General features: G+C 44.5%; 1 protein-coding gene across 3 annotated transcripts in view; it reads right to left on the reverse strand.

Moving 5' to 3' along the window:
• The window catches only part of BEND2 (BEN domain containing 2), a 216,909-nt gene that overhangs the window by 173,938 nt on the left and 28,417 nt on the right, over positions 1–14,554 (reverse strand). For all 3 annotated transcript variants that reach the window (XM_086949801.1, XM_086949802.1, XM_086949800.1), the window contains exon 3: positions 4,035–4,180. In XM_086949801.1, the coding sequence (XP_086805927.1) occupies positions 4,035–4,180 (146 nt within the window). The remainder of the gene's footprint in view (positions 1–4,034; positions 4,181–14,554) is intronic.

Consider the following 14,554-nt stretch of genomic DNA (forward strand, 5'->3'; position numbering starts at 1 on the left):
TAAGTTTACCTATCCGCCATGTATGTTTGGGGGGTTGGGGGGGAATGGATGTAAAACTGTAAATAAAAATATAAAAAAAATAAAAAAAGAAGAAAACCAAAAAAAAAAAAAAAGAACCAGGTTGTGCGATTCTCCGTTCATGTCTCCTTTCCAGGCTGCTCTCCAGACACAACCTATGTATAGCGTTTCTCTACCCTTAGGTGATCTTTGTAAGGGAGTTCTGATGTTTTTACATTTTGAGCATGGAAATGCGGCATGTTACTTTTTTTGAATAAATGTTTGGATTTTACTACTTGCATTCATCAGGATTGGTTTTCCATTAGATACCTGGGCGTGCTTGAGCATGTTTAATTTATAGGAGTGTATTGTTGTCTTTCAAGAGTATAGTCAGGTTTAAAGTTACAAAAGCCTCTGTCACTGAATACAAAAATTCAGGGCCACTGATAACAGAAAGATAGCAGCTACCACTGAAGTTGAATTCTCAAACATTTCAACAAGTAGTGGGTTAGCCATACCTATAAAATAGTAAGAGTTCTTGGATTTCTTGCTGTAATTGCCATGAGGTGGAAGTGTTCTGCCATTGAGTTTGTGAGGAAAGGACAACTCCTTCCGGAAGCCACACCGTTTGTCCCCAGTGTAACACAGATTACAGAGAGGATGCCCTCTAGAAAGCACTGCAAGACAGTGCGGATTGATAAGCTCAAAAGCACAAAAATGCAGAGGTTTCAGGTCTCAATTGTAGGACATTTCTTGCAAAGCCGAAGTTTGAGTTCTAGGTAAGATGAGGACTGGAGAACAGCTCAAACTGGTTAGGTCGGGAGAAAAGCAGGAGCTGGCAGGATTGGAGCAGAGCTGTGAGGGCTCGAGCGGTGCAGGAGGTGGAGGTGGAGGGGCTGGATCAGAGCTGATGCGAGCAGGGCTTGGAAAAAGCTGGAGTTGGCAGGACTGGAGCAGAACAAGAGCAAAATATCCAACAGCAAGAGAAGGCCAGTGAAGCTGTGACACCCTGGCACACTGATTAGTGTCCTTTTATATAAATGTAGAACAGTACCAATATGACAGGGAGGTCTGCACCCTGTAGAGGAACCACATAGCAGAAGGGGTTGGACTCCGAAAAGGGCACACTGGAATTTCTACATCCTCTGATAAATGGCTCTAATATTAGTAACTCTGACCAGTTACTGTTGAAGATCTGTGATGATCAAAGTCTACAGGGATCTGTAATTGTGCAGACTGTGAGCAGTTTATCCATCAGGATAAAGAAAGGGTTTTATACATCTAATAGTAAGGTGATCACAGTATCATGTGTGCAATATGCCTATTGTGAATGTTCACACTAAAGCTACTTTATGCAATTCCGTCAATGATTCGTTCTTGAATCTTCCGAGATCTCATTGCATTGTATTAAAACTACTTTCCAAAACCCATGAATATCTGGGGCCTCTAAGATGAAGTCTAGGACCACCTCAATTTAGTGCACTGATAATATCACACCATGTTACACACTCTTGAACACAGGTTGTTAGAAGACTGTAGTGCTCCAACCACCACATACACTGGTTTAGTAAACAGGAATATTTATTTCAGCGACCTCCAGCTGCAATTTTTTCACCATTGTGCTTCAACTGCATTGTAGAAATCTCATTAGGTGTTCCAACAGTGATTAAGAATGAGCTAAAGACTAGTCTTTAGATATCCAGTGACAACGCCATACATGTACCTACTTTTATTCAACCCCTCCCACCCCCATCTCCTTGGTACTTTGCATATACTGCTAAAACTCCATCACCTTCATTTTGTAAAATAACCACTTTGGGCCCAATATACAAAGGTAAACTTAGACCTGAAGTCTAAGTTTAGACCTGAAGTCTAAAGTTAGACTTCGGGTCTATACTTAGACTTCGGGTCTAAACTTAGACTTCGGGTCTAAAGTTAGATTTCAGGCCTAAACTTAGATTTTAGGTCTTCAGGTAAACATTAATATTCAGGTCCAAGTTTAACTCTGTGAACTGGGCCCTTTATTGTGAACAATGACACCCCCGAAGGGTCCTAAATACGTATTGTCTTCCTTTCTTTCCAGTCTTCTTTTTTAGTGATTGCTCAATCAGCACCTTTAAACTAGATTGCTTTACCTCCCTTTGTAGCATACCATACCCATGGGGGATTATTTGGTTTCTCCTTCACGGATTCCTTGATATTATCTTTATCATCCCAAATGTGTTTATGTTTATTCAGATACATAAGGGATGATTCCTTAGTGGTTGGCTTTCTTCTTTTCAATGATAGGAATGATGAGATCCCAGTCAAAGAGTGAGGAGTCACTAGGTAGGCCCACATCATTATTTATACTTCTCTTTTCAGAAAAAGCCTACTAGTTTTAGACAACTAAATATTCTTTGCTATTCATCTCTCATATTTTAGCCTAGTCTGGTTGAGAATTCCTCATTTTTTCTTGAAAAACAATGTACTCTGTTTTCAGACAAAATTGTCTTAGATATACATCCCTCTAAAAACATATTCTCTAAAAGTGATCTTATAGTGTGTGTATCTTAATTGTCAACAGCCCTTATCATAAATCACTTGGCATGTTAGTCTATCATGATTAAAATAAATCTATTTCCTCTGCCTATAATGTCTAACAGTCGCATGAAATCAGTCACTGCTTTCTCCCATTGCCACCATAGACTCTCTACACAATTCAAAGGTGGTTGCCTTTTCACTTTTGTCTTATTCCTATTAGCAAAAGCTTAACAATTTTTCATCAACTCCTCTACATTGGTTATCTATGTTAGGCCACCAGAAGGACTACTTTAATCTTCTCTTTGTCATATTCCATAGTGGATGGTCTTCCTGGGCGGATCGGAATATTCATATGTGTAATCCTAGAGGAGGAATTATTTGATTATGCCTTAGTTGTGTCCTCATCAACACACTCAGTTCCTCTTTTATATTATGAAATTCATGTACTTAATATTCTAACGTATTTAGCTCCGTCCACCCATCACAACCTTTTATTTTACCTTGTCCTGAGCTTAGTCCTAATTTACTTCCTTGCATCCATTCTCCTTCACTTTGTGCCTACTCCACATCCCTTAATACTATTAGCTCTCCACCCTCTCCATTATTTTCATCTTCACCCTCAATTGGTAAACCCGGTCATTTCAAAGTTATACTCAGTCACTGATAATAACCAGCCAGGGATCCTCAGTGTTACATTTCTTTCTGATTACCTTCCAAAATAATGACATGCCCAAGTGATTTCTGGACAGTGCTCGTGATTTAAGGTATCCCTTCAGAAGTGGTATGCTCCTAAAGGAGTAACAAATAATGTCAAATGCTTGAATTCATTATGCAAGCTTATTTGGAGGTTGGTGGTCTACCCAGATGTTCTCATTGAGCCCTCAAAAATCAACATATGATCAAATGAAATCCCATCCTCGTCGCCAAATTGTATAGAGTTCAAACCATAGCATACATTGGTTTATTAAACAGGAGTTTTTATTTCAGCGCCAACAGCCCAAGCATCTGCATCCTCGCCCATCAGCAGCCTTGCAGAATTCTTAATATTCCAAGAGTCATCCAGAATTCTGGTGGAAACACTTTATGGGCATCTAGGGACAACTCTGCATATCTCTCCTCTTTTATAAGTAATTACAATGACCTCTAGAACGAGAAAGTAAAGTAGAAAAATTGATGTGACTAAGTGAGTGTAAGTGGTTCTAGTAACCCTTCTTATGTCGGTAGATTCATGGAATCACTCTTTCCTTGACTGTGTTAGTAACAGCAAGCTGGCGCTAGAAAACAATACTTCAACATCTAATTCTTTAGTGTGGATACGTTGGTTACCATACTTTGTATTGGCTTCAGTTTCAGTTCCTCCTTCAAAAATTGTGAGCTCCACCTGTTTGACTTGTCTGCATGACTCTTCAATCATATAAGTTCTATGTGCATGAACAAAGACACACACTATGGGTTCACTCTTAATATTAAAATAAGTAGCACATTAGCATGTTTTGAAGCTATAATGCACATACCTGGTTTCCTCCATGCATAGAAGTTCTTCTCCTTTTATGCAAAAAGCCAAACTCCACTTCTGGTCCACGACTCTCACTGTGCATGCTCGCAGAATGGCTCATCTGAGATATCTGTGGCTCACTGAGCCGTGATACACCATCCCCTCCTAAAACCCAAAATGGATGAAAGTTATATCAACACACATTGTCTGCTGTTAGATTACATGCAAGACTTTCCAAGGCAAAGCAGCTTCTGCAAGTATCTCCATGATGTAAGGTTTTCAAGTAAAACAACTGCCCTACAATGCCAGCTGAGAATCACAAACAAAAAACAGGAAACTTTTTTATTTAACACAAATCTGGATTTTTGAGCTTTGGATCTGAAAATATGCTCATAAGCATATCCTGACTCATGTGGGGTTGCTGGAAGAAATTACATCAGTAAGTCACAATGCACCAATGTACTGATTGCACTGATGTATGTGAATATCTAGGGTATATGGGATTATCAAGTCCACAATCCAGTGAAGAATACCTTCTGCTTATTGGGTTATCAGGGACTTGCTCTGAATTATTGGAAACCATGCCATAGCCTGTCCCTGCACAGAGCCTTCGCCCACTGCTTCACAACTGGCTGTACCGTGGTAGATATAATACAAGGTGTTTCCCAGCACATGCTAGGACCTATAGATACCGATTCGGTATCTATACCGAATCGGTAAAAATACCGATTCGGACGGATTTCAGGCTCCTACATCCCGATGGCTGGATACCGCTCGGTAAGGGCCGAAAATCTGTATTTTCGGCCGTTACCGATCGTTATTGGGCCACCTACATCGGGCCCCTGATCTTTTGTTTTACATTGTGAACCATGTTTCAAAATCCAGCTCGGGGTACATTTAAACCCACTGTAATAAATAAGTAAATAATGGGGAAAAAGACATGGGCACAAAAAAGTCATACTAAGTTATGACATACAACTCCAGAAAGAAATGACAGTGGGAAACTAGATTGTTAAATTAGTGGATGGAGGGAAGTTTAGTATTGATGGGCGGTGTGGCAGAGCTCCAACTAAGCCACGTCAGAAAGAATTGCCTGTGGCACATGAACAGCCACACAAAAACAAAATTACAGTTAATAAATTAAAACAATTTAATGATCGAAATGACTCAACAGTAAAGTAAATAAGGTTTTAGGGTCATTATTTAATAGGATCTTGGCAAATACTCTTTAGAGACAACTTCCAGAAATATGAAAGACACCAATGGGCTGGGAGTTATTTCTTAAAGACCATCATTTTGGGTGTGAGGAAGCAGTATATTGTTTTTAGCAGAGAAAAACAGACATACCCCCACAATTAAAAGTAAAATATTCTGGAGAAACCCCTACCGTCTTCTAAACCATAGCTCCTCAAACTGTGGGGCCCGCCCCCCTGGGGGGGGGGCGCCACATTCCTTCAGGGGGGCGCGCACTTCACCCCACACTGTTGCTTCCAGGCGCAAGACGTGCCTCTCAGCCCAGGCTGCTGCAGCTGCTGGGGGCTCGCTCGGCTGAGAGTGTCAAGAGTCACAGGTCTTTAAAGGCCAGAGGCAAGACGATTTCAGAGGGGGTAGGGGGCTAATTCTCATGGAGATGCAGGGGCTCTAAGAAAGGGTAGAAAACAACAAAGCCTCATTAACGCTTAAATGGTCTTTTAAAGACCTGTGAAGTACTGGGCCGCAGCTCCAGAACGGTCTGTGTCTGTGCTCAAGCTGTCTCAGCCCGGGCTGACACACACAACAGGTGGGGGTGGGGGGAGGCATGCTGAAGCCTTTTGAGCCCATGGGCGTTGTGCGCCTGTTAAAAACCATGGGGCTTATTTACAAGCCCCTTGCGCCACTTTTGCGTCACTTTTAACATAGAAAAAGTGACGCAAAAGTGGTGCAAGGGGCTTGTAAATCTGCCCCCATGTGCATATTTACATACCTTTGTAAAATGATTAAAGAGGCTGTTTGTTTTCTGGTTCCAGTACCCCCTGTGTCCCCACTCTGCCTACTCCTTACATTTTACTTTTTACTGCCTTAATGTGAGAATGCATTTTATGAAAAGGAATCTAAAGTAGGGTTACCAAAATAAAAATGCCAGCCATGTGCTGTTTAAAGAGTCTGCAAAGGCCCTGTCTTGACACTAAATAGGGTTATAAATACAATCCTCTCTACCTTACCCTGCCTAATGAAGCACCCATTTTAGACTAGTCACATGGTCTAATCCTTCATGCACACTTTTCAGCCTTAACACCCACACCTTCTCTCACTTACCATAGCTCTTTATCTACTCCTACCCACACAACCTCCTTCACCCACCTACACCTCTACTCCCAACATGGAACCCACGGGCAGACACACATATAAAATTAATTACCCCCCAGAGCTCTCCTAAAATACCGCCAAACGTTTTAAACACAACTTCCTGAAGTCCCACCCTGAAACCCCCTTTGTAGACACCTACTTCTCACTAAACAAGGGAGCCAAGAGCACCAACATCATCTTATACACTATACGTAGAGCACAATGGAGAAAAGCGTTCCTCAGCTTACTCACTATCTCTGCCACCAGGAAATCCGCCCATGGCTTAACACTGTCCACCACACCTTCCCAACTCTTCCCAGCTAGAGCAACCATCACTATCTACAACAACGGCATTATCCTAATTCAATCCACAGACAGGAACCTTGACCTATTCGACAACTTGTTCCCCACTTTCAAAGAATATATCTCCAAACCTCAGACCCCTATCCATCTGGCCTCCAATCCTAAAAATCCTTGACTCCACAGCGCCTCCCACCACTGACACACATCTCCCCCCTCCCCCCAGCACTTTATTCCTTCACCCACCCGTTACAGTCACCTCACATCCCCCAATCACAGTCTTAGCTCATTCCTCTTCTTACATCCTCCCCACCCCACCCCCTCTACCCCCCAACAGAACCATGCCCTTCCACTCCCTACTAGACTCTCAGAACACCTTACCTCCTTCAACTGCACGCCCCACAACAGGTCCTCCTCCCATACCATCTCCTCCCCATTCCCAGTCCCCACTACCTTACCTACGCCCCAGCGACCCCTAGCCCTCTCCCATCCAGCAACTTCTCCCCCCCATTCTCAGTCCCCACTACCTCACCTGCACCCTAGACACCCTTAGCCCTCACTCATAATCAACTACTCCCCCCGACTCTCAGTCCCCACTACCACACCTGCACCCCCGCAACGCCCAGACCACACTCACCTCTCAACATCCCTCCCCCTCCCAAATCAATCACACCCTTCACACCCAACCTACCTACCCTCCCGAACACTAACCCACTTACTAATACCACCAACCCCTGCAGTAACACTACACCCCCCTGCTCCAGTAACATAGATACCTACACACCTTCAGTACCCATTACCACCTCCATTCCCAATCCCACACTGGACATGATTATGTTCACCCTCCTCCAAGTCAAAGAAGATCTCCACACCCTCAAAGAGTTACTCCTCACACAACACAGACACGCCCTACTGACCACCACTTCCCCCCATAACATATCCCCCACCCATCCTACTCTTCCTCTCACACAAAACTTCCCACACTGGACCTCAATCCCCGCTCGGAATCCCACCAACCGCTCCAGACGCACCGTCACTCCACTTTCGGACCACGACATACGCACCCTTCTCAGCTCATATGACCCACTTCCCCAAAACCACTTAACCACCACACACCTTTCCATCCCCACGATTCACCCAAACCCCCTTAGGCACCCCACTTAAAACAACAGAGGCTCCGTCCCAAATAACCTTAAAAAAGTCCCCCTCCCTCTAGAACACTCGTCTACCCCTTACACCCCAAAGCTCAAATGCATGCTTCTCAACTGCAGGTCAGCCCCTAGACACTCCTCAGACATCGCTGATCTCATTAATACACTGGACCTTGATCTAACCATTCTGACTGAAACTTGGTTAACTGAATCTTCCACACCCATCATGGATATTCTAGTTCCCACTAACTACCACATCATTAGACTTGACAGGACCAGCAAGACAGGCGGTGGAATCGCATGTATTTATAGGAGCAACCTCTCCGTTACTAGAGTCACCTCCCCCTCGCTCACCTCCTGTGAATACTTCTGCCTAGATGTCATCAGCGAGAGCAAACCTGTATGCTCTCTACACATCATCTATCACCCACATGGGGACAACCTCATCTTCACCCAACAACTCATGGACACAATATCAACCAATTCCGGTCGGCAAAACACTCAAATTTTCCTTGGTGACTTCAATCTCCACTGGAACGATCACAATGACGCAGTGGTAAACAGCCTCAAAAACTACCTCAACGCTCTTGACCTCATCCAAATCTGCAACAGCCCGACCCACAATAAAGTCTCTATCCTCAACCTTATCATCTCCAAAGAGAACTCTACCCAACTTGGAGCAATCCAACCCTGTGACTGGTCAGACCACCACATTATCACATTCTTCATCAATGAAAAAGTTAAATTTAACCCGGTTCAACCCACCAAATCCAAGGTCTGGAAAAGAGACCTGAAGAAACTCAACCCAAACTCTCTACCTTCCCACAGCTGCAATCTCCTCCTTCCCCCTACCGGTGCTCTGGACGTTCAATCCTTGACCGACCACTACCTCAACTCTATGACTTCCATAATCAATGAGACCGCCCCATTGCAACTGAAAAGAGTCTCCTCCAAAAACTCCAACCCATGGTACGATGGCAGACTCAACGAAGATAGACGGGCCATGCGTATGGCAGAGCGCACCTGGAGATCAGCCCCTTCGGCACTGCACCTTAAAACTCAGAAGAAAAAGAGAAACGCCTACTTCAGGAAAATCAAGAGCAAAAAATCAGATTTCTTCAGCCTCCAGCTCGACCAAGCAAAAAACCAACCAAGAAAACTGTTTGAACTAATCAATACACAATCCAAGGATCAACCCCAACCATCGCATAGCACTATAGGTGATACACCATCCTGTGAAGACTTCTCTGCTTTCTTTACTCTAAAGACTCATAACATAAGGAACGATCTCCTCAATGACGTAAGCCTTTACTCCAACCCCCATAACATAACACCCAATGAACCAAAGAACCATGCTACATGGTCATCCTTTGACACCTATTCGGAAGAAACAATTAACAAACTGCTCACCACACTGAAACCCTCTAACCACCTCACAGACCCCCTTCCTGCTAACGCTGTAAAGGACTTCATCCCACTACTTCTACCACTCTGGACCAAAATTATCAACAGTTCACTTCAACAAGGATGCAACCCCGACTCCCTCAAAGTTGGACAAGTCACACCTATACTCAAGAAACCAACAGCTGACCCTACTGACCTAAACAATTACCGTCCTATTACCAACATTCCCACCCTTGCCAAACTGTTGGAAAAATGCGTCCAACTCCAATTAACGAAACACATTGATCGGTTTGACCTCCTCAACCCTCATCAATCAGGCTTCCGAGCAGGGCACAGTACTGAAACTGCTATGACACACATAATTGATGACGCTCTCCAAATCCTAGATCAAAACGATTCCTGCCTCCTCATCCTTCTTGATCTCTCCTCAGCATTTGACACTGTCAAACACGAGAACTTACTAGAGTTGTTAAAACACCAGAATGGGTCTAGCTGGGACTGTTCTCAAGTGGTTCACTTCCTTTTTACATAACCGGTCTCAGAAATTCAAGAGCAACAACCTGATGCCCTCACCAGTGCCTGTAACATTAGGCGTCCCACAAGGATCTTCCCTATCGCCAACATTGTTCAACCTGGTCATGGAACCTCTCACCACCTTGTTACAAGCATCTAATGTACCCTTTCACATGTACGCGGACAACACCCAACTATATTTTAAATTGCAATCCCCCAAAGACATCAAACTGTTGAATTCAACGCTCAGAAACACCCAATCATGGCTTGCCGATAATCACCTCAAACTCAATGCTCTGAAAACTGAGTTCCTTCTGATCTCACCTCCCGCGAAAATCTCCACCACTCAAACCTGGCTTAAGCACCTAACTGCACTCATTGTCCAACCTACCATTGTGGACTCAGCGAAATCTTTAGGCATAACACTTGACGCCAATCTCAACATGCAACAGCATATCAGCAAGGCAACTAAGGGAGCTAATTTCCAAATCAATACTTTGAGGAAACTTAAACCCTTCCTCCCAGCCAAGGACTTCCAAACTGCAGTACAAGCCCTAGTCATGCCGCGCTTAGACTACGGTAGCGTCGCCCTCTGCGGACTCCCCCTTTCGACAACTGCGCCCCTGAGAGCCTCTTTGAACGCTGCAGCAAGGCTTATCACTGGATCAAAAAAACACTCGCATATTTCCCCTGACCTAAAATCCTTAAACTGGCTGCCTTTTGAGGCCAGAATACATCTGAAAATTGTGTGCATGACTCAAAGGGCTATACACCACAGCTCCCCTGGATACCTCACTCAGAAGCTGACAATTTCTGGTGGCTCAAGAAACACAAGAAGTGCAAAGAATCTTCTTCTGAAACCTCGTAGATTCCGGAAGGAAAAAACACATAAGCGCTCCTTTTCAGGAATGGCACCCAGGATCTGGAACTCTCTCCCTCCAGAAACCAGACTTATCACCTCCACTACATTTTTTAAGAAAGAAGTGAAAGCTATCCTCATGGCTAAATTCACCTGAACTTGTACTTCACTTTGGAACTATTTGAGACTCCTCACCTTTGTAATATTCGTTTATCTGACTGTCTACTTGTATTATTGTTTTAGCTGATTGACTATGCTCCCTCATGTATCTACCCTATTGTGCTACTCATCTACTACCATAAGTATTCTTTGCTCAAAAGCTTGTTAATCGCTCTCTTGTTTTTCCTACCCCCTGTTTTTGTGTTTTTTGTAAAGCGCTCTGATATCTGGAAAGATCTTGTTCGCGCTATATAAAACCTTCAAAATAAATAAATAAATAGATCATTCAGGCAGCCTTAGAACACATTTAAAAATACTTTCTATGTATTTTTGCTGTTCCAAGTGTGCACCAATCAGTGCTGAAAATAGGCTTTAGGGGACTGCTTACTTTTGTACCTTCTGGGATATCAATATAATGAGCTGGCAACCCTAATCGCAAGACTGGAAGTTTATTGCAGGATGAGCACAATATTTATTTCACCCACCCTCGATCCCTGGACCTTTTTAAACCCTATGCCAAGCCTCAATAACATGCTGAGTAACTTCAACTGTGTTTGGGAATGCACCCTGCATTCAGACAACTCACTCCTCATTCTCATCCTTCACTTTCACACTCACCCTGCACTCACAGGGATCACAATGTACTCACACTGATCAGTATGCACTGAACCCACCCTCTCACCCTGTACTCACAGTGACCACACTGCACTTATGCCACTCACCATGAACTTACGCTGTTCTCCCTCTACTTACCCTGCGGTCAAATAAGCACTCTGCACTCACAATACTCTTGCGCTGTTTACCCTGTACCTCACCCTGCAGTCACACGAGCACACAACTCACACTGCTCATGCGACACTTCACTCACCTGTCCCTCTCATGTGTGCGATCAGTGTTAGGGCCAGCCCTGGCTGTAATCATAGCCCCCCCCCCCCGCCCGAAGTTCTGTCTAGTTGCGCCCCATGTTGCTTCCCACGTCGGAAACACGTTTCACTGCAAGGAATTTACAACGCTTACATCCTTCCTGAAGATTCCATTCTCTGGCAGGTAAAAGTGAAGAGCTTTTTGTATTATTTTTTAAAGCCTTGCTCCTTTACCCTTTGTCCCAATACTAGTGGGAACATTGGATATTTCAAGGAGGAGTGGATTTGGCATTAATGCCATAGGTTCTGCCTTTGGTTCTGGGCACCCAGGTTCGAGTCCTGGGTTCGGCTCAACATCTTCTGATCCTGGGAAAATCACTTAATTTACCAGTGACTTACCAAAAATGAATTTGACCTTGATTAAAGTCACTGGTGCTTGTTTAACATGTTCCAATCCCTAGAGCGGAGTCCACAAGTCAAATATAACAAATAATGTGAAGTGTGCCTACCATCTGTCCTCGCTTCTTTCGTAGACCAAATGTAAAAGTTTTCTTGTGCAGCTATTTCTGAAACTTTGGAAGGCGTTCTTCTTTATAAGCCAACTATGCTAACAAATTGACTCTTGATAATGCTAGAGAATAAAGATGTATATTTCCTCTTGAACCACATATCACATGTGTATGATGTAAATGTCCCCTAGGCCTTCTTGGAAAACTGCGGCTAGCCTCCTACTGACTTGGCAACACCTGGCCATACTCCACATAATCATGGATTTTTTGATTGTGTCAGAAAGCATGTTTTGTGGAACTTCTTTTTCTGATATCTTGTTTAGGGGCAAAGATGTGGCACAACAGCCGGAGCTGATGACTGTAGAGCTGGGAAACCAGGTTCAATTCTTGATGTCTGCTCAACATCCTGTGATTCTGGGCAAATCACTTAATCTTCCTGTGCTTACAAAAAATGAATGTGTGCTTGTGTAATGTAAAAGATGCTCCTGTAAAGCTCTCCAATACATTTAGGTCATGTTCGCCCTTTATGAAACTACAAAAAATATATTGCAAAATGTTGTGAGCACTCCCGTTTCCAGGCACTGCTCAAAAGGATGGCAGAAGCAAGAATCCATCCACATATTGTCTCTTTGGAGAAAAACAAGCACTCCCACCCCTGTGTTTTGGGAGTGTTTTTGATAATCTATCCTAAATTGTGTGTTTAATGTGAAAAATAAAGCAACTATGTAATTTTTTGTGCTAATTATTTTCTTGGACACTTTGTATTGTAACTTTGGAATAAGCACATGCACTACAAAAACTTCAGTTTACTAATCACTCTTACTTTATTTAATATTATTTGCCCTAAACAACCTGGGCTCTGCAGGAGGGAATGGCCATCAATGATGCAGAGTACCTGCTTCCAGAACTTTTTTGTCAGGTGGTAGTGGCGGTGGGGGGGCTCGACCTGTAAAAAGGTTTAGATGGGGGGGCTTGGCTGACTAAAGTTTGAAGACCTCTGGTCTAAACCATGATTCACTCCCATAGATCAAATGCCCTTGTTTAAAAAGAAGGTGATGGATGAAAATGTCCAGATCTTCACATCTGGTTATAGACTCCTAAACCTGCGCTTCAAAAGTCCCCAAACGTCTGAGAGGGTGAGAAATTGGGTGGTTGGTTAAATGGGAAGGTTATCCTCATGTAAGTAACAAACACAATCCTAGTCCGGGTGAAACACAAAGTTCACTAAATTAACCTGTGCTTAAACCGCTGGTAACTTGGCACAAAAACAGAGGCAGTGTGTAAATTATTTATGCAGTACACAAACAGCAATAAAGTGAAAACTTTACACACATGAAGAATCCCACACCAATTTAGAAAACTAGAGTACATTTTATTAAAGTATTTGACATCAAAACAACAAAAATCCAATCGTTGGGCGCTAGAAAGCTGGTGAGAAAGATGGCTGCACTGTAGTGAGTCTCCTGCTGCCCGAGAACATTATCCTTCATCATTCTACCGCTGCGGAGACTGTAGCACCAATACAGTGGCCGGGGAGATTGCTGGTAACCTGCTGAGCACACGAGGAGAGTTTGGGTGTGCACACGGGTGACCAGGCAAGTAGAAAGTCGCTAAAAACTCTGGCGTTGCCCAGAGCCTGAGAAATGTGGCGACAAGCGACATGGCGCACCGCCCACCGCATGCTGCAGAGAGTTAAGGAGCACACTGGAGCATTCTGCTTCCTGGCACAGCTCTTCTGAGTGCTATTGCAGGAGCAACAGTTAAGGCAAGGCGGGTTTGAGGAGAGACGAGCGCTGCCCAGACAGAACGGCTGAGTTACCCACCAAGGTGAGACTGCGCCCTGCATTGTGCGGAAGTTCCTATGCATGTACCGGGAGCCGTGGGAGCGCAAAGCCAAGGTAGAACAATCGCTGCACCACAGAGGCCGGGATACAACGTGCCCCGTGACGGGCCTCGCTGGATCACCCATAGCTTAATTCGGCCCTCGCGCGTGCCGCTGCGAGCAAGGCGGCCATGGATGGGTGAATCAAAGGGAGTGGGAGGCGGCGCCCAGGTGGAGCCGCTGCGCAGCCTGCTACGGTAAGACCGCGCTCCATGGGATACCTGCGGCCTGCATGCGAACCGTGAGATGAGCAGAGCCAGAGGGGAATATCTGTTGAAGCGAGAGAGCGCTCTACTGGGTAGTCCCGCTGCTGAACATTGGGGAGGGGGGGTGCCCACAGACTGCAGTGCCGTGAGTGAGGAAAAGATTTCTGGAAAGCGGAGGAGGGGGTCTAAACCACCTGAGGAGGCCCACCGAGAGGTCGGATAGCTGTGCAAGTGGGAAGCCGGGGGTTTGAACCCATGCGTCACGCAGACGGGCCTGGTGAAATCCCTGCAGATCTACATAGCTAGTGCCAGCATTGGCGCACTGGGGAAGTGGCGAACGATGCGCTAGTGGTGCTGGACACTAGACA

Source organism: Lissotriton vulgaris, unplaced genomic scaffold (assembly GCF_964263255.1).
Source record: "Lissotriton vulgaris unplaced genomic scaffold, aLisVul1.2 SCAFFOLD_370, whole genome shotgun sequence".
NCBI classification, from domain to species: Eukaryota; Metazoa; Chordata; class Amphibia; order Caudata; family Salamandridae; genus Lissotriton; species Lissotriton vulgaris.